Source organism: Strigops habroptila, chromosome 4 (genome assembly GCF_004027225.2).
Source record: "Strigops habroptila isolate Jane chromosome 4, bStrHab1.2.pri, whole genome shotgun sequence".
Taxonomy (NCBI): Eukaryota; Metazoa; Chordata; class Aves; order Psittaciformes; family Psittacidae; genus Strigops; species Strigops habroptila.
Genome location: NC_046358.1, coordinates 11,647,293 through 11,667,475, shown reverse-complemented (window position 1 = coordinate 11,667,475; position 20,183 = coordinate 11,647,293). Strand labels below are relative to the sequence as shown.

Genomic DNA, 20,183 nt, shown 5'->3' with positions numbered 1-20,183 from the left:
TGGAAGGAAATTGCAGTGCTGAAGGAGCGGCTGCTGTTGAAGGTTTCTCAAGGAGGGGGGAAGTGAGTATATGTTTAAATAGTTTGGAATGATACCTTAGAGTCCAACAGAGCATGGGACTGGGGAACCTCGAAACAGAGGAAAGGTGGGTTCCTGCCCCGAGACTGGTGTGTCAGAGGGTGTCTCCTGTGTGCTCAAGAGGACCTGTTTGTGGCATCAGCTAAAATGTGAGGCAGGCATCATCCTTCTGACGGTGGATAAAGCGAGTGTCTGCTCACCGGAACAGAAGCGCTTCAATGTGCGTGCCAGGAGCAGCACCAGAACCGGCAACGGCAGCGCGACGGGAGGGCGGCTGCAGGAGCGGGAAAGCATGAGGCGCTTCAGGCCTGCGTGTCCGCCGGGGAAGCTGGAGCTCGATGGCCGCCGCCAGGCTGTGATGAGGAGGGGGCTGCTGTTGATGAACCCCCAACTGGGGATCATGGAGGAGCCGGGGGAGCCGCCGGCGGACGGGCCCTGAGGAGGGAGCGAGCGAGCGCGCGGAGCCCCGCCCCTCGGGCCGTTGGCGGCACCGCCCCCGCGCGCGGCGGCCGTTGTGGGCGGGGCGATCGGGGCGGGGCGGGGGCGCCGCTGGAGCGGAGCCCGGGGGCGGGCAGAAGGGAGGAGGGGAGCGGCGGCGGCGGAGGCGGAGGGAAGAGGCAGCAGCGGCGGCAGCAGCGGCAGCATGGCGGTCGGGCGCGAGCGGCTGAGCGCGCCGCCGCCTCCTCCACCTCCTCCTGCCGTTGCTCCGCCGGAGCCCGTGGGCCCGCTGCCCAAATAGCCGCCCTGCCCGGTCCTGCCCCGCCCGGAGAGCGCCCGGCCATGGAGCTCGCCAAGCCGGCCTTCCCCGCGCTGCCGCAGGCCAAAGAGGACTCTGAGGTGAGCGGCGGGCGGGAGGGGGGGGGAGCTGCCAACGGCCGCCGCTCGGCCCTGCCTCGGGAGAGCCGCTGCCGCGCCGGCCTCGTGCGCGCCCGGCCCCGCGTGGCACGGCTGCTCCCGCCTCCCCCCCGGCCCCGGTCCGAGGCGCCCTGAACCCCGCCGGTGGGTCCCCGCCGTGTCGTGTTTGCCGTCCCCTTTAACATTCTCCCCTTCCCCTGCCCGCAGGGACCCCACTGAGCTCGCAGCGCAGCCCCCGCGGGTCTCCGCGGAGGCGCAGGTTCCGTCTGGTCCCCCCTGTCCCGGTGACACCCCGGTCCGCAGGCTCCGCCGCCGGCCGCTGTGCCACCCCCCGGGAGCACCCACCGCATCCCCTGGCCCTGCCTGTTGCCCTTTGCTCCCTCGGACACCCTCTTTCCTCCTGCATCTCCCCTTTGGGGTGCCTCCGGCCTTTCGCTCTCTTACCTCGCCGCCTGCCTGCTCTCGGGGCTGTTAGCGAGCCATGCCTGCTGAAGAGGGGGTGCCAGCCTTCACAGAGCCCCCGGTCCATCTCGGCTGGCCGCTGCTCCCTTGGCTTTTGCCCTTTGATAGTGGCCCCTACTCCGCTTGTTGTCTCTGGTGTCCTGTCGTCTGTTCTTCAGTGTGGCACGGCCTGCCTGTTAGCCGCCCTTTTGCTTCCCATTGCGTGTTCCCTCTCCCTTTGTATGGTCACCAGTCCTGTCCTCCATCTGCTGCTGGCTGCCTGCTCGCCTCTGTCTGTACGTGCAGAAAGGTAATGAGCTGCTAGCAGTGAGTACCTGCATGCCCCCTTCCAAACAGTTGGTGCGTACTAACTCTTAGATACTCCAGAAACAATTTGGCGCTCCGGTGAGTCTATTGGGAAGGCATTTCAAGAGCCAAGACTTCTCTGCTAACTAAGACAGGTGGCAATATCTGCCAAGACTTAGTTGCACCCTGTGTGGTGTCAGAGGAGTCGGGCCAGCGTGGTGTCTGATTTCTGAACTTGGCTTAGCTTCTCAGTTCTGACCCTGAGTACTGGTGGTGTGTTTTCATGTGTCACAAACGGCCCAGAGTGTCCTGCTTTGATAGCATCGGATAGTTAATGCAAAATGTCGCAGTGCTCATGTGGGAAGTTGATAGCATCTGAGCTCTTCAGAGGTCTATAGGTTGTTGCATGTTTCATAAACATCAGTGTTTATTTCTGTTCTAAGAGAGCTGTTGTTAAACGCTATTATTGTGGTCAGTTACCTGAAATATGGAAGTTACTGTGTCACTTCTGGTTTTGTTGTCAAGACTTAATATTTTTTTCAGAGTGTGTTTAGAAGGAGGTGTTTGTGAGTTGTCTTGGCTGTTTTTAGAAAGCTGTGATCGGTTTGTATCTGAACACGGATTATATACCACTCTGTGAGGTTTATGACTTGGGGTTTTCTTAATATCTTTCCTTTCTGGAGAAACCAATCATATTATCAACAGTTATTCTGAAAATGGTCAACTCAGCCCGGATGGCTTTTTGAACCTGTTATAACTGGGATGGCTGAAAAGGCATGTGCTGTTAAAACAGTTAAAACCAGAAGTCACTGCCAGTGTAACAACTCTTAGCTGGTGAAAACTGAAATTGTAATAGTGTTCAGAGTGGATTTTATTTTTAGCTTTTTGGGTTTTTTTCATGCTCTATCTCTTGGTAGCATAATGTATAGAATGTTAGACCTTCACATGCTGCAAGACCATAGCAGAGAATTTCAAGGACTTTTTTTTTTTTTTTTTTTTTTTTTAAAAAACCCTTAAGATGTTTTTCTTCCCAACATCTTACATCTGTGTCTGACTTAATCAAAATACACCATAGTTGGAGTATTTGGTGGAAACAGGAAAGTTAAAGCCAGTGGAGAATGTCAGAGTTTTCTTGTGGAGCTAACCTGTTAAGCAAAGTGTAAGAGACTTCAGCCTTTGGCGCAGTCCTTAAGAAGATGCTTTGGAAAAGCAGACTAAGGAAACTAAAATAATTCTGCCCACAGAATGTAATTATTCTTGGGAAGCTGAAGATCATCTCTTGTGATTTGCAGTGAGGTGGTTCTTTAATGAGGAGTACTCTCTAGTATTACTTCAGGAAGTTGGTTGTGTATGGTTTAATGCTGTCTTGGTAGATTTGATTTCAAGATGTTGGGGGGAAGAGGGGAAGAAGAGACAACTTGGGGAATCTCTGGTTTACTTACTGATGTAGGCTGCTCAAGAGTAAGGGCAACTGTGTGGTCATTTTAAGGCAATCGTAACTGCCACCCCCCACTCTCTTCTCCCCGCTGACACTAATAACCATGTGACAGCTTAAATGATAGCAATAATAATAATGCCAAATCAATGAGCTGGTCTAGTTGACTGCACAGTTCCACACTCCCTAGTTGGCACAAGAAAAAGTCAGAGTGTGTGGGCAAGGCTGTGTGAGGGGTTACAGCAGCATACGGCTGGATTGACTTAGGCAGGCTACAGACATGTACTCTAAATAAAAAGGTCAGTTTCCTGGCCTGTAGATTGTTTGCAATGCCCCTAATCCATATGTAGCATTACAAATTGCTGGGTTTTTAAACTACTTGGCGATAGGTACTTTTTGGATGCTGGTGATATTTCCCTGCTGGAACGAGTTGTGCCACCTTTGCATTCCTAATCTGATACGATCTCAGCAGCTGCCTGAGCAGAAGTTGGTTCTTCTGAGTACTCTTAGTGACATGTGCCACTTTTAAGTACACACAAACTACGAGGCAGGGGGGTAGTTCATTCAGATGGTGAAACCGTGTATTAAAGGCCAAGCACAGACAGGTACTGGCAAGCGTCTGCCACGCTTCAGTGTGTCAGTGCTGATTGGCCTGTGGTGCTTCCTCCAGCCCGCTCTCATGCACTGAGTTGTCCAGTTCTGCAAGGTGAGCTAATGAGGTCTGGGACAAACCAGCTTCCGTCTTTCACTGGTGAGTCTATGGCAGTTAAAAGCCAAATGCCTTTTTACAGGTCCTTATGCCATCTGAGTGTTTACTACTTCTAATTTTTGGATGTTAAAAATGTAACTCATCATTCTTGCAAAGCTGAAAAAAATTCTGGTATATGCCACGAATGTCTGTAAACTATGTGTTTAGTGATATTGAATATGTCAAAGTCTTAAAAGTAATAGTGATCTAAGGTTAGATTTATATGTCTTTTTTCTAAAATTGGCACGTTTTCCAAGATAAGGTCTCAAAACTTCCTTAAATTTGAGAAGTGCTGTGTATTTTTTCTTTCCCCCAGTATAAACATGGATGGATAAAGACCTGTTAAAGGAGGGTTGGGTTAGTAACAGTTAGTGCATGCAGGCCTATTAGCACTGAGACATCTTAGCACTTTTTAAAAGATGGCAAATAAGGACTGTAATAATTCAAAGAATTTAATGGAAATTATTTTCCCATTAGATTGTAAACAAACAAAAAATAGGGTATATGTAATGGGAACGCTGCAATAATTACCATTTCATGTCTTTGTTAGAATATGAACGTACTTGTTTGCAAGCAAACTGAGTAAACTAGTATTTGTGATGTATTTAGAATGGTTTTTAGAACTCTCCATGGTTTTTGTAATGGAATTATCAGCTTATTGACTAAGCAGTCATATTTGCCTTTTCATTATGTGTCAAAACTGAGCTCTCTTTAGTGCATGATGAAATTTACATTTCTTGACAGCTATATTTAGTCTGAATGCTAATGTATTTTTGACTGCTTTTTAAAACTCTGTGGTAGTGCAGTCCATCTAAAGGTGGAACAAATTTCTTAAGCTTTTTTGCTCTTACACAATAAGAAATGCAAATAACCTTCTTAAACATAGTGATTCCCCTCCTCTGCAGACTCTTTAAAAGAAGTAGGAAGCCTGTGTTAGAATATTTATTTTACCTGCCCACATAATAGAGCAAAAGAAATTTTAAAACAGATGTGGTGTTATGCTGGGAAATGTAAATCAGGTGACAGATTTTGATCACGACTCTGGGATACTATCAGCCTACTTTGCATAGATCAAAAGTGCACTGTGACAGTGAAAGTCAAGCAGTCTTGTGAGCTGTGATGAACTTATGCCTTGCATCCGTGGGAAGCCCATTGAAGTGCATAGGCATCCACACAGACATGAAGGTGGCTCACTGCTGGAGCAGTTTGTAGAACTGGGGACTTAAAGTATATTTTCTTTTGATCTAAATGAGGATTATGAAGAGACCTGTGCATTCCTTGGATGCCTCAGTGGACCCCAGCTCACTAGGCTGTAGTTTAAAACGTAAAATGAAGGCATGAAAAAGAAGATACTTGCTCCATCATAAACAATTCCCAAATCTGATTTCACTTTTTCCTTTAGCAGTAAAACTTGTTCATTAGCACCCACTCTACAGATTCTTCATAGAAGGTGAATCCTCAAGACCTTTTATTGTAGTGGGTAGAAATGCTGTGGGGTGAAATACTACTAGAAAAAAAAAATCAGATGGGTCTTGGCTTCTGTGCAAGTCTATTTAAAAAGAAAGAAAATGCAAGAAGTATGGCAGTCCTGTCAGTTGGCTGTGTGCTTCAAAGAAGCTGAAGAATTCTGCCTTTGCTGTTTTATTGTGCTTTAATAATCATAGAACCATAGAGTAGTTTGGGTTGGAAGGGACCTTCAAAGCTCATCTAGCCCTTGCAATGAGCAGGGACATCTTCAACTAGATCAGGTTGCCCAGAATCACATCCACCCTGGCCTTGAATCTCTCCAGGGATGGCGCATCTACCACCTCTCTGGGAAATCTGTGCCAGTATTTTACCACCCTCAGTGTAAAGAAATTAATCTATAAAATACGTTCAGTTCACACATAATGCTCCAAGAGTTCACGCAAACATCCTTGCACTATGCAGTTAGTGAAATGAGTTCCATCAGAACAGATAACCGCTATCATGTCTCAGTTGTTCTAAAGTAACAACGAAGATTGATTCTATTATTGTTATCAGACACAGTACCACTTCACAGGGCCGATGAGCCTGTGGGCTAATTGGTATTTTACAAGCTAGTAGAGGTATCTGTTTGGACTGATGTTTCAGAATGGGACAAATAAAAAACATTTGTTTCTTACCTGTATTATGTTTCTACTTGCAGTTTAGTTGCCTTAGTCTACCTTTTATCCTTTTCTGTGGCTTGTGTTTCTCTTTGCTAAGTTAACCTTTATTTTCCTCTTGTACGCTTCTTCCTTCCTCTCCGTGCTCTGTCATTCCCACCTGCTATTGTTTTTCCTTTCGAACTTCCTGCTTTTGTATTCCTTTGTATTTTCAAAAGCAAAAATGTCTGTACAATGAGAACTTCCCATTGTCTGAATACCCTTTACAAATAAACAGAAAGTACTGTTAAACACTGCTTCCCAGCCTATGTTTACAATTCTTGAGGCTGACTGAAGCGGGATCTCTGACCAAGGACGGACTTGCTGTTACAGCAAAGCCCATCTAATAGCTGGCTTTGCTAAAAAGCAGCTTTACCCATCCTGCCAACCATCCAGCGTTGTCACCAGTTTTGTCCCAATGCTTATCTGACCTGTGGTGACCTGGAGCAGGGAGCTTACTTGGTTGACAACCAGCTTTGCTAAAAAAGCAGTTAGTTTGGGGCCATTATAATTTCCTGAGCATGGTACCAAAGGATTAAACAGCTGTGGAAGGGTGGGAATGGAACCTCGCCCTTGTTTGTAGTTCACTTTGAGGCTCTTAGAGTAGCACGCTTTGCAGTGAGAGATGTGACAAGTTTCAATAATATTCAGATATTTTTCTTTAATATGTTTTCAGTACTTCATTTAATTTGTCTGTTTTCTTGTTAAAAGATGACAAATGAGTGTCCTCTGTTACTATTTCAGTATTTCATGATTTTGCTTGACAACTGTTCTGTTTTACAAAAAGCTTTCCTTTTGTGCAGGTCTTTAATTATAAAGTCCCCTCCCCCATCTTTTGTTTGACTGTATCAGCTGGGAGTATTTTTTTATTTTCCAAAATACTGTCTAAAGTACTAAAGGACTGTCAGAACCAAGATGTGATCTCATTTAATTGTGTTAATTAGCCTTAAAACTGCCTCAGAGTTACACATAAAGCTTTTGCATCAAGGTAATTATTAAGAGGTTGGGACCCATCCACAATCCAAGCTGTAGCCTGCTTAAGGGGGGGTGGTAGCAGTATTGGCAGTTAATATTGTGCCCTCTGACTGTTCTGATAGAGCACTGTTTAGCTGTAACTTTAATTTCCTATACAGGGTGGTACAAAGTTAGAGCTGAGAGATCAGTTGGCCAGAGCAGCTGAAGGAATTGAAGCAGGCCGGTAGAATGTGTGGCTGTCATAGCCGTAACAGTTGTCTTCAGCTTTGATTTCACAACTTGTGGAAGAGTGTTGTACCAAGTTTGGAGAAGAGACTTTGAGTGTTACAGCGTATATGCATATTCCACTAGACAGAGAAACAAATTTAAGCAAGAGGATTCTGACAGCCCTAGATTTTCAAGGTACGCAAGGAAGGATCAATCATGCAGAAGTCTTACTGTGGTGAATTGTGACCGGAAGAGAAATCAGTACAGAGAGGTAAGTGATGCTGTTAATCAGCAACAAAAGAGCTGTTTTGAGTGTTGGAAAAGGGTCAGAAACCTGGTGTGGTTAGGAAGGTTTTACTGGGAGTTGTGTGCAGCTTTTCAACAGGACTTGAAAGCGGGGAGAGTCATTGCAGAGGGTGGCTGCTGCCCAGTGATGCTGAACAGATAAAGGACAGCAGCTAAAATCTAGAAAAGATAGTGGATTCTCCTTCTTTAAACTACTGGTCTGATTTATTTTACTGGTGGGGTTTTTTCCTGCACCTTTGAAAGCTTCTTCCTTCATCTAGGCCAGTCGGTGGTTTGCAGGCTACTAATTATAAGGCAGCAGGAGTTTAACCATAATAATGAAAGTGCAGTACTGCGGGTTGCCTTCCAACTAAAGCTGAGCTTCAGCAGAGACCGCCTGGGACATACTGACTAGAATATACCTTTTATATGTGGAAATTAGGTGGGTCTTCAGACTTCAACTGTCAGTTAGGGACCAGTTAAGCAATTTCACATATACCCATTTCACTGCATTGCTTCTGGTGAGGCATATGCAGATTACACAAGGTACATTGCAATGCTGTGTTTAAAAACCAGTCATTGCTTTTGTGCAGATCTAGAGCATAGACAAGTCTCAATGTCAGGGATGTGAAACTAATATATAAAATTCATTTTATGAATTTTTGAGTCCTAGCCAAGGTCCCTCAGGAGGAAAATCCGCATGTACAGGCATTTGCGCATCTCAGTGTAAGGCATCAGGCGTTTTTTGCCATTAAACTGTTCTAAAGAAGAACAGGTATAGTTATGGCAAAATACTGACAAAATAACCATAACTGTTGGTAAAGTAACTCTTTGTAGTTTAGATATTGGTTACCAAGAAGGAATTTGTAGTGTAGACAAGTCTCACCTATTCATTCGTATCTTCAGTTTATTTCAGCTAGAAGCTGGCTATAGATGGGGAAGGGAGGGCTTTGAAACATGCTTCACTCCCTTTTCTCTTGCCAGTCACTCCATTCTGGGAGAGTAGTTGAAGTGTTTTACATAGTCCCTGGCACTTTATTTGTGCAAATACAAAATACAGCAGATATGTGCTGTGAACACCCTCAGCAAAATAGCTGAGCTATCTGTTAAACTTGTCCATCACTGAATCACAGTCCAGTTTGGGAAGGTCTGTCAGAGGTGAGTGGCTCCTCTTTTTAGAGTTTTAAAGACTTTGGAGTTGTGGGGGTTAATTTTTGCATTCTTTCTCTTTACTTTCATGTCCTGTGAGAATTGAAGATGGTGTTCTGGTGTTTTCCAGTAAGTTGTCGCTTGTTCTGAAGAGCCTGCCAAGTAGTTTGCAGCAAGGTGTGCTGTTACTTTATCCAGCTCTGGCATCATCAGTTGTTTTCTTAGCAAAATTCTTGTATTTGGTCTCATAAAAAGAAACTTTCAGTTGTTATTTGTCTGCTGGGTGCTTCAGACAGTGTGGAGAACATGGTTGATGAACGAATTCCTTAAAATGAGACCTCTGCTTGGGCTCAGTTTACATTCATAGATTTATTTTTACATAATTTTGCATAGCATTGGAATAATCATGCATTGTTGGGTTTAGACACCTTGAAGGGCTGTCAGGAAATCACCAGAATCACTCTCAGTAGTTTGTGTACTTGTCTCAGATTTAATGTTTTCTTTATACATCACCTTTCAGTTATCTATTTTGCAAACTAAACCCCACTGGAAACTCTATCTTCTAAGCTTCTTGAAGAACATTGAAGACTAATGTCTGGAGCCAATACTGACATTTTTTTCTTGTTCAGAACATCTGTGGCATCTGTTGTCTTTCGGGTATTGGTTTTCCTTTGGACTGTGTATTGCTAAGTTCTTACCTACTTATTTTGCATGTTTTACAGCTGTTGGGGCTAGCACAATTTCCTGCTTCTGATGCATTTGAAAGGAGTATTTGTAATGTTAAATCTCCTTGCCTTAAAGTGGTGATGAATTTGTGTTTTCATCATGTTCCGGATTAAGACTTCTAAATTCTACAAATAGAGTAATAAACCCACTGAAGTGTTTGTATACTCCTGGAGAATAGCTTAAGCTTTTCAGAGTTTATTGCTCTTGCTGTTGTTTTTGTACGTGGGCAAAACTGGGGGTTTCTTGCTTTTTTGATAAGTAAATGATGCTTGAGTAAATGATGCTTTTGTATATGCAGTGAGACAGCCAGGTTATGCTACTAAACACTCTTTGATCAACCTAAATATCTGTATCTGTGGCCAAAGGATACAGTTCTGTAATTGTCATCCTTTTGTCGTAGGTTTTCTACTTTCTACTGTCAGGGGATTTTATTATTACAGCTGGAACATGCAGAAATAATTTAGCTGCATCTCTCTATCTTTAGCGAAGACCTTGTCAGTGCATTTTATTTCCCTGCTTATACTACCAGTTTAGGTTGTACTCAAATAATTGTTTTGAGTTGCTTAATGTTTGTTTGCTTTCTCAGAAATACTGTCACAATTCAGGTGGTTTCCAGAAAAACTTTACTGATACCAAACCCCTCTCTAATTCCACTAATGCCAAGAGCTAGCAAAACCTCACTGTGTAACTCTGTGTCTGGGGAAGCACTGGATTTTTCTTGAGTGTCTTAGTAAAAAGAGGGTTAATGTGCAATACCAGTACAACTGCAGGTCCTCAGGTGGACAGTGTTGCGGTTTAAGGTTTGTCTTAGTGGAGTCCTGAGCTTGTTCCAGAGGTGGAATATTCAGAGTTTTAACTTTCTCATAGTTTTGAGGAGAGCATAGCAAGAGTGACATACAGCAAAGTTTTTTCTTAGCTGCTGGTGTGTTGAGTGAACAACAGAGTTATGTAAATAAATGTATGCGCTAGATTTCATATATTTTAACTATTTCCTTTTTTTTTTTTTTTTTCTTCCTCCAGCTGGTAACTGTGATCTCAGATACAACTCCTTCATGTGTGAGGGTCAGAGAATGAGTAAGAGCCTGTTAATAGAGGACGGTGGGAGTTGTAAAGAAGGAAAGACGGGAATAGAGCCTGCCTGAACATTTTTCTGTTCAGCTTTGGCAGTTCTGTAAAGTGGAGCAAAGGATAGAAATGTTGATCCTGGCATTTGCTCTGGGCAGTTCTGATAGATTGAGCTGGATGATAGTAAATAGTTGGGAAGAGATGTTTCCCGAGTGGTGAACCCTCACAAACTGAGAGGTTCTGAGATTCTGTGGAAGGGTGTGATGTGCTATCTATAAATTAACTGACGAGGAGCATCATGTCCTTGTGGCTAAACATGAGTGTATGCATTTACTGTGGAAGGATCCTTCCCAGTGTAACTGCAGGGTGGAGAAGAGCGGAGGTTCACTTTGATGGCTTGCTGTGCTTGTGGAGAGCATAAGTTTCTAGAATTGTTAATCCTGAATATTCAAAATGAGGTTAGTTTGAATGTATTGGGTGGGGCAGTGTAGATTCTAAGGGAGTTACCTGCTATATACATGTTATCTTCTAACTGTTTTCTCAGTGGCTGTAGGAATGTATGAGCCAAAGGAGGTTTTGGTTTTTTTTCCTTCTGTAGCTGGTACAGAATGTTCTAAAGCTTTTTTCCTTCCTTTTTTTTTTTTTTTTTTTTGACCTCACCATTCCAGAGCGAAGCTTCTGAGCAGAAAGCTGAGGTGTGGATGTACAACACACTGGCTGTTCTGCACAGGCTGCTTCACTGAATGGAGTGAGCTTGAGGTTTTTTCGTATCAGCTTTCAAAACAGTGTTCCTTGCACTTGAGTGTTCCTGGTATCCGTGTGGAGGGTTAGCAGTGAGCGTAAGCACCGCGCCTGTTGCGTAGCAGGTAGCTTGTACAATCTGAGGAAATAAATTCTGACTTTTTGTCTATAACATGCCAGTACAGATCTCTGCCTGATGTGTTTTTCCCCTTGTGTGTATATGTAATAATTTTTTATTTTATTTTTAAGGATTGGACCTATCCCATGAGGAGAGAGATGCAGGTATGACACGCTTTCATTTACCATTTCAGTAAAAGGCCATGTTACGTTCAGTAAGTGAAAGAAAGTGCCCTACAGTGGAGTAGATACCAAATTGGTCTTGAGGGGTAAAGTGTCAGGCAGCACCATGGCAGAGTTGTGAGGATTGCCAGCCAGAGTACAGCTGGGCTTGGATCGCAGCTGTACAAATACTTAAAAAAATATATAGTAATTTTGTCCTTTTCTTCAGAATCCTCCAAATACTACATTTTTATCTTTGTGAATGTTCTTAGGAGATGACTGCTAAAAATATATTGGCTTTGCTTTTTAACTTTTAAATTTGGTTGGAAGTCAGTGTTCTTGAGTAGGATGAGCAATTAAAATTTTCCTACCATGGTGTCAGCCAAATCTTTGCACAAATAAGATCTCGGAGCTACATGTCTTTATTGGTGGGGCAATAAATGTTTAAAAATATGTCTTTTCCTACTACTAGGACAAAGCTAGAAGCCTTACCATGTGTGTATGACTTACCATGTGTGTATCTTTTACCATGAGAGCAATTTGGAATTAATTGCAACACACGATTATATACAAACTTAAAGTTCCCTTCATTTGATCTGGGCTGGGTAAGATGCAGTAATCAAACTGGAACTTTGTCCAAATAAAGGGCTTGATTCCTGTTCCAAAACAAGATCTACTGCAGAAAGATCATGTTTCTTTTATTTTGCCAAACTGATTTTTTTTTTTTTCCTTGTCCTGTTATAAATGACACTTGATAACACATCTCACTAAGACGTGAATCTTATTTCCATGGCTATAGTTTGAGTTGCGTGATATATTATTTCAAATAATTTTGACTTGGTATTAAATGTCTGTTCTTCTGCCTCCTAGGAAATTTTACCTGGGTTATTTTTAGGCCCATATTCTTCAGCTATGAAAAGCAAGGTATGATTTTCAGAATAGTGTCTCATAAGGAAACTTTGCTTTGATGATTTGATTTGTTACTGTGGCAATATGAGTGTTTATCTGTATAGGTGTAAATTTGGCTGCAGTCCTGAACTGGAACATGAAAGACGCCAGAGTAGAAATAATACATGGTGCATTTATGGAATGGTCCTTGTAGCCTGCGGGATTATCTGACTGGGGCTGGTGTCTATGCCTTACCTTTCCAGGGTGAATCCGAACTACCCTCTCGGGCATATGTTGGGCAGTTGACACTTACAAGACTGTTTTTCTTAACAGTCTTGTGAGCTAAAGGGTTACTTCAGGAAAAAAATTTAAACAGAGCCCCGATGAAATTCTTCTCACGTGGCCTGAAGTTCAGCGTGTGTTTGTACACACACATGTGTGCGCTCTCAGTTCAGCTAGTCAGCTTTGCCTACTCCTTACAAACCAGAAAAAGTGCCAATTTGAACAGTCACTAATTGCAGTGACTGTTCATGTGTGAGCTTTTTGTGTTATAATTGAGTCTCATAATCAAGCTTGAATAGAACTTTTCTTAGGAAAAAGTAAATAGTTTGAGACATGAGTGTTCCCGATCAGGCAGTCTATTTCCTTTGCAAAAGTGTTGCAACACAAATCATGTATGCGCGAGTGGGAACTCGCACATACACAGTAAAATAAAGTGAATTGCATCTACAATAAAGTCAAGCACTGCTAAGACAAAGCTTGTATCTGCAAACTTACCTCACAGTTTAAATGATCTTACTTTCAATAGTCTGATTCCAGCAAGAATCCAGTGTTGGATGTAAATTACTACATCATGTACGGACTTGCCATTTCAGGCAAAGTGAAAAGTGGGCTGGGACAAACAAGTTAATTGAATGCCTTCTTTACTGCCTGTTCTTTTTATCATTGTCACAAATGCCTTTTCTTGCAGCTCCTAATAGTCATGTTTTGTATTTTTGAAATACAAAATTTTTCACACTATGCTTGGAATATACGAAACCCAGCTCTGACTTTCCTTGAGCCCTATTGTGTATTTAGGCATAGCTTTTCTTTTTATTGCTCTGCAATAGATGGATTACATAATTTTAAAAATAAATGTGTGTGTTTTCTTTTTCCACAGCTACCTATACTTCAGAAACATGGAATAACCCATGTAATATGCATACGGCAAAACATTGAAGCAAACTTTATTAAACCAAACTTCCAACAGTTATTTAGGTGAGAAATGATCAAGATTTTCTGTGTTAGTATTCTTTCCAAATATTTTCACATTGTCAAAACCTTTTGAAAAATGTGCTAAGGTGTAAACAGACTCTTAAGTCCAAACCATGAACATATCATTCATCCTGATAAACTCCAGACATAGACAAGCCTGCAAATGAGAAATATCCATTAGCTTGCAGTAACTGAGAGCTGTGAGACCCCACTTGGAGTACTGTGTGCAGTTCTGGTGTCCTGAACATAAAAAGGACATGGAGCTGTTGGAGCAAGTCCACAGGAGGGCCACGAGGATGATAAGAGGGCTGGAGCACTTCCCGTATGAAGACAGGCTGAGAAAGTTGGGGCTGTTCAGCCTGGAGAAGAGAAGGCTGCGTGGAGACCTCATAGCAGCCTTCCAGTATCTGAAGGGGGCCTACAAGGATGCTGGAGAGAGACTCTTCATTAGGTACTATAGCAATAGGACAAGGGGAAATGGGTTCAAACTTAAACAGGGGAAGTTTAGATTAGATATAAGGAAGAAGCTCTTTACTGTGAGGGTGGCGAGGCACTGGAACAGGTTGCCCAAAGAAGAGGTAAATGCTCCATCCCTGGCAGTGTTCAAGGCCAGGTTGGACAGAGCCTTGGACGACATGGTCTAGTGTGAGGAATCCCTGCCTGTGACAGGGTTGGAACTAGATGATGTTAAGGTCCTTTCCAACCCTAACCATTCTATGATTCTGTAACTGTCTAGAGTTTTAAAGCTGTTAGTTGTGAGTACAGTTTGTCCTGCTAATAAAACATTTGAGGTAACTTAATCAGAATGGTACCTCTGAAAATGTTGCATAGAGCCCCAGACAAGAACTCTGGCCCGTATTTACAAACTGATGGGGAGCATGTGAGTGTGTAGTACTCAGCTTTCAGACTTGAGTCGTCTGTAGCATAGCACTTGTGAATTTCTTCCCCTCTGAGATGTGATTTTGTCAGGGGATATCATAGAAGGTTCCTCACATGCTTTTTCATAAGGACAACTCCAGAAATTGCTTCATTGTAGAAATTCTGGAGCTCAGACAAGAAAGTACAGCCAGGAGAGTAGAGCTGGCTTCCTTCTGCAGGTTTGAGTACTGTGGTGGGGTTGAATCAGCTGCACAGGGACTGGTGGCAGCAACTCAGTATTACTGTGTACTCATAGCAACTGTTTTCATTGTAGGTATTTAGTCTTGGATATTGCAGATAATCCAGTTGAGAATATAATACGATTTTTCCCCATGGTAAGTATTTGTGTGTTCATGTGAATGGATTGGGAATGGAGTTGCCTAGTAAGAGTTTTCTGAACTAACAAATACTGGTTTCAAATTTGGGATACCCAGCCTGAGGTGCCTGGAGTGGCTGAGAACTCTTACGTGATCTTATTGCCACATTAGTAAGTGTAATTAACTTCTTTTTACAAGTATAGACACTGAAGCAGAGTTCAAAGAGCTGTATCTTATTATGGTCTTGGGGAGGGGAGAAAAGGAAGGAGGAAAAAAAAAGCCTGGTCTCAAAACAAAGAAGTTGGGTCATGAGAGGATGCTGGAGAAATTGGCCTGTAAGAAATTTACTTTTTGAGCTCAGGAGTATTTACATCTCTTGCATCAAATTCAACAGAATATCAAAACAAGTTCAACAGAAAATAGTAACTAGATAGTGTAATTAAGTTTTACAGCATCTTGAGACATGTTTACTGTAAAGGAGTTTAAAAGTAATTTTATGTTAAACAGTACCCATTACATACTAACATTTTGAAATAGAATAAACCCTTAGATTTGAGCTATTGTTTTGTATCTTTAGGTTAGTTTGCAACAGAGCAAAAGCATTTTGGTCCTTCCCCCACCCAAACCAAGGAAACAAAGCTCTTCTGGCTTCCCTGTATATGGCAGAGGTGGTTATGTTTTTGCAGAACAAGGCACCAAATCAGTTGATGGCTTATTGGCTTTTCTAAAGTATAATGCCATTTGATCAAGCATCGTTTGCGAATCCTGCAGCTCTATGTTGGTATATTTTTAAGTCTAGTCTGAGCTTTCCCCACAATAAGTTATTTAGCTGTTGCTTTTCATCTAACCAGCTGTTTCAACCTGGCAGTATTCCACAGACCTCATTACATCATGTTTCACAGATCGATTAGACCTACTTCTGTAACTGAAAATACCATTGTAGAACTTCCCTTCTGACACCTGTGTGTTCCTAGGGGTCCAGGCTGTATCGCTGTTGGTGTGTGTGGGGTTTTGTTTGTGGTTTTGTTGCTTGGGTTGGGTTTTTTCCTCCAACTGTTAAGCAAAGATGTTTGGAAGTTACTTTTTATGATAGTGACATAACATGTGACATAATGATTCTAAAAAGCACAAGAATGGAACTTTATGCATTTTGTTTCTGGCTTCACACTAGTTTTTCACTGACAATTTTATGGATAGTTAAATGTACAGAAGAAATAATGTTCAGCTGAAGTGGTGTCTAAGACTATATAAACAGAATCTGTAAAAGAGTGCGTTATTGTCACTGTATATAAAGAGATAAAATTCTGCCAAATTTAAGTGCAAGTAGCAGTAACATCTAAAATAATCTGAAACTTTGAGTCTATCTTTTTTTCTTTTCTTAGACTAAAGAATTTATTGATGGAAGTTTACAAAGTGGAGGTAAAATCATTAACTTTTTTCCTTCATTTACTAATACATTGTTAAAGCTTTAAAACCTAGTGATATGTATTAGAGGCTCTTAAGTATTAGGTTTTCTTAAAATTGTGGTTTTACTGTGATTGACTTGAACTATATAAGTTCATGGCAAAGTGTTCTTTGCCTTCTACTGGAAAACAAACCTCCTGAATATCTGGGTTTTGGGTTTGTTCCACCCCTTTAAACACAACTGTGTTCTGTGCACGAAGTTTTTTGTCCCCTCTCTAATGCAGGGCTATAAATCTGCATTGGGGTCCTGTAATGCAGATTCTGTTACTCAGAATCCTCTGAGGCAGGGATCTATGCTTCTCTATCCCAGGGCAGTAGTGGACAAAGTGTAGTTAGTAATCTAGAGTGAAATAAGTCACACCTTTTATGCTTAGGATGTGCATTGCTTCTGTGTAGTTCTCCATAATGAGGAAAAAACTACATTTGAAAGGCTTTTCTTCAATCCATACAAGCCGTTTGTTTTTGTTTTTTCCTTCTTAGGGAAAGTCCTTGTCCATGGAAATGCAGGGATTTCTAGAAGGTAGGAAACCATCCATCCTGCTTACTAATTTTTTTTTTTAATAATGGAAATATCTTTTACTAATGTTTTTGTTTCTTTTCAGTGCTGCCTTAGTTATTGCATACATAATGGAAACATTTGGGGTGAAGTACAGGTAAGAGCAGAGCATGGTTACATGGTTAACCATTTGTCTGAAAAGGCTGGAGTGAGAGAGTACTTAGTACTGATAAGAGGCCTAATATATCCATAGGTATTAATGTTTTAATTCAAGTGGTGTAAGTGAATAGTAACTTTGCAGGGAACGTGAACAGTTGCATATTGATGCACAACCCAGTTACCTAGTGAGATTGAATGAAGAGTTTGCATGGGGCAGATCATTCCATTTCACTTCACTGCAGGTCTGTTTACGTCCTTTCTTCGAGCAGTAGATACCTGCTGCTAATGGAAACAGGATACCAGCCTACACAGACTGATGCCTTGCTGTGAAACTATAGGAAAGGCCCCAAGAGGCTGCTCCAAGTAGTGTGTTGAGAACAGGCCAGCAAGCTGATGACTGGAGGTGGGCCTGGGCAAATAGTATTTTACAACTAGTATTATTTTACAGTTTTGACCAAACAATTTCAGTTGTACAAACTGGTTCGGAGGAACATTTAAAGGCTGTATATTTCCTAAGAACTGATAATTGGAAGGAAGACTCCTGAAACCACAGAGACTTTTGTCACTGTCTGTTTTCCACTCAAGTATTTTCTTTCTCCTTCTCTTTTTAAGGGATGCATTTACTTATGTTCAAGAAAGAAGATTCTGTATTAATCCGAATGCTGGATTTGTCCATCAACTTCAGGTGCCTTTTAGGGTGGTTTTTTTTTTTTGTCTGGTCATAACTCAGAAGCCATTTGATGAATCACCTTCCTGCAAAACAGATGTTTCTACTTAGGCTTAACATTTACTGTAAAAGTATGCTTCAAGTAAATGTCAGAAGCTACAGTGAGGCTTCCTCCCAGAGCTTGGGAGGAAGATGAGTGGGTACTGTATTTCATTACACTTAAGCTTTAGACAAAGCAAAACCAGGAAGAGAGGAGGAATAAAAATCCTGGTTTGTGCAGTGATTAAGAGGCTCTGAAACAGCTTAATTGGTGGCTAAGGAAAGTGCTGGGTGTTGTGGCCTGCACCGGTGTCTGGACACTTGCATTCCTAGGTGACGAAATTCACAAGTCTGAAACAGCAAACAGCAGTATCATGAAGTTGCTTTATCATATTCCAGGAGTGTGAATGGTACGCAAACATCAGGACAGTATGCTAAAACAGGTTTGCAGTGTCTCTGCTATTACTCGGTGCCTGGCAGCAAGATGATGAGTATCTTCTGAGGGGGGTTTCAGTTGGGGGTTTGCTTTTTTTAAAGTAACTCCTGCAAGGACTTATTGTGTAGTCCTGAAAGTGTGACAGGTCACTAGAAGGCACCTTGAGGGCCCTGTGTGGTTTGTCTTTGTAACAGATCTCTGAAGCTACTGTATTCCGAGTTTGGTTTGTTTCTACTGTCTGAATTGGGAGCAACGATGATTTCTCTGAACATCCTCACAGATGTTTTGTTGTTTTTTTAATGAAAGTTTACTTTGTTCTCTTTTGCTCTTTTTTCCTGATGTTGTTTTGTCATTCATGTCAAAGCCACAAAGAACTCTCCTGTAAAATCTCTGCCTTACTATAACATACTCTCTAGTCCATCCTAGCGAACTCTCTGAATTAGTCTTTCTCATCCTTACAAAGCATTATGCTAAATTAATAGCAATGTGTATTATTAAACTTTTTCAGGAATATGAAGCCATCTATCTAGCAAAATTAACCATCCAGATGATGTCACCACTGCAGTTAGAGAGATCCCTCGCAGTTCCAGCTGGTACTACAGGTCAGAAGCCTCTCCTGTTGTGTGTGATGCCACTTGTCTTACTTGGTGTTGTGAGGTGACTCTTGTACTCCCTAAGTGAACCTCCAGCAGCAGTGAATCTCAAACTTTTGGGAAGGGGATGGCGGCACTTGGTGTGCAAGCAACGCTCAAACTTCAGTATGCCGTATGCGTATTCTGTTCTCTTATGTTTGAACGTCCTTCCCTGTGGTGTTTTCTGCACTTCCATACCATGCTGGAAAGGGCCCTGTTTTTCAAAAACCCTGAGTGCGCTGGAGGAATCAAGAGTGACAGGTTGAAAGCAGCCAGTGTTCATGATGTGGTTGCTGCCCTTAAAATTGAGGCAGTTGCTCTGAAAAAGTGTTTTGTTGTGTCTTTAAATAGATAATGGGGGATGAGGGCATGTAAAAACTGTTTTCTCAGTCATATAGAGGTGTGCCAGTAGTAACCCCTGCTGAAAGTCAGTGAAAATGGAGTCTGGAGGGGAGATGTAAAGAGAGCGCAAGAAATGGCAGATTCTAGGAAACTTCTCTTCTGTGTGGAGAAGTGAGAGGGAAGCAGAGTGCTGTCAGCAACTGGCTGTCCAAAGTGGAATGTCTTGAAAGGACAGAGTCCCTGCCAGAAGACAGTAACAATTGCCCTGTAGTCCTCTTTGCAGCTGTGTGTTGTGAGAGCTGATCTTTTCAGATGTCTCCTCCTTCCTCTTGCCTTTTGCAGGAAGTTTAAAGCGAATGCACGAAGAGGATGAAGAACTTGGAACCATGCATGTGGCAGCAGCACAGAACAGATGATACCTGAGGACAAGCACTGTTTTTATTGTGAATTCCTGACAAGAAAGGTGAAGAAAACTAGGAGAAAAAAAGAATTAATAAGCAAAACAATGAACACACACATAGCTTCTTTTCAATTACATGTTGCTTCCAGATGTAAATCTGCCTCTGCAACACACTAAGCATCATTTTTAAGATGTTGGACTTCTTGAATGAATAGATGGCACTGATTGTTTTACTCCTTTTTTACACTTTACAGTTTTATTCTAAACCAAGATTTTTGGACTTGCAAAGAGGTATTATTGCAATAATGCACTTTTCATACTTGAAATTTCTTTATTTGTATGATATAAAGTTATTACTTTAAACAAAATGCAAGCTGGGGGGGATTTGTTTATAAAGTTATTTGTGTAATTTATAACAAGAGACTTTAGTAAAGAAAAAGTTTGCTAAAACTCACCTTGTTCTCAGTATATATTATGGTCATGCTTGTAGAAATGTGCTTTATGAACTGCACTATGCACTGCTACTGGCAATTGAACAACAGCAGTGATCTAACTGGTATTTAACTCTTTACCTTGTTACAAACCTCACTATATCTGAATTATTTTGAGGCTGACACTCTGAGATCAATTTGAGACAAAATACTTCTAAAAATCTCACCTTGTTTTATGTAAGTTAAGCAGTACTGGTTACTTAATAAAATAGCCATGTGCTGAAC

General features: G+C 42.0%; 1 protein-coding gene across 4 annotated transcripts; it reads left to right on the top strand.

Moving 5' to 3' along the window:
• The first annotated feature begins 604 nt into the window (after window positions 1–604).
• STYX (serine/threonine/tyrosine interacting protein) lies at window positions 605–19,921 on the top strand. Of its 4 annotated transcripts, none has more exons than XM_030484842.1 (11): window positions 605–915; window positions 11,426–11,458; window positions 12,326–12,379; window positions 13,503–13,600; window positions 14,790–14,850; window positions 16,215–16,251; window positions 16,777–16,816; window positions 16,899–16,949; window positions 17,564–17,636; window positions 18,602–18,695; window positions 19,410–19,921. In XM_030484842.1, the coding sequence occupies exons 1-11, from the start codon at window positions 859–861 to the stop codon at window positions 19,481–19,483; spliced, it is 672 nt and encodes a 223-aa protein (XP_030340702.1). In that variant the 5' UTR covers window positions 605–858; the 3' UTR covers window positions 19,484–19,921. The 4 variants fall into 4 exon arrangements, with proteins under 4 accessions (XP_030340702.1, XP_030340703.1, XP_030340704.1 ...); XM_030484843.1 differs by lacking the exon at window positions 605–915 and adding an exon at window positions 10,427–10,444; XM_030484844.1 differs by lacking the exons at window positions 605–915; window positions 12,326–12,379 and having other exon boundaries at window positions 11,089–11,458.
• The last annotated feature ends 262 nt before the right edge of the window (window positions 19,922–20,183 follow it).

What these genes read in the sequence shown, in the direction of transcription:
- STYX (XM_030484841.1), top strand. Translation starts at nt 13,326, where the DNA reads ATGTTTTGTATTTTTGAAATACAAAATTTTTCACACTATGCTTGGAAT. An exon ending in ACATTTGGGGTGAAGTACAG is followed by an intron (nt 16,950 to 17,563) that starts GTAAGAGCAGAG and finishes TCTCTTTTTAAG; the next exon opens with GGATGCATTTACTTATGTTC. An exon ending in AGTTCCAGCTGGTACTACAG is followed by an intron (nt 18,696 to 19,409) that starts GTCAGAAGCCTC and finishes TGCCTTTTGCAG; the next exon opens with GAAGTTTAAAGCGAATGCAC.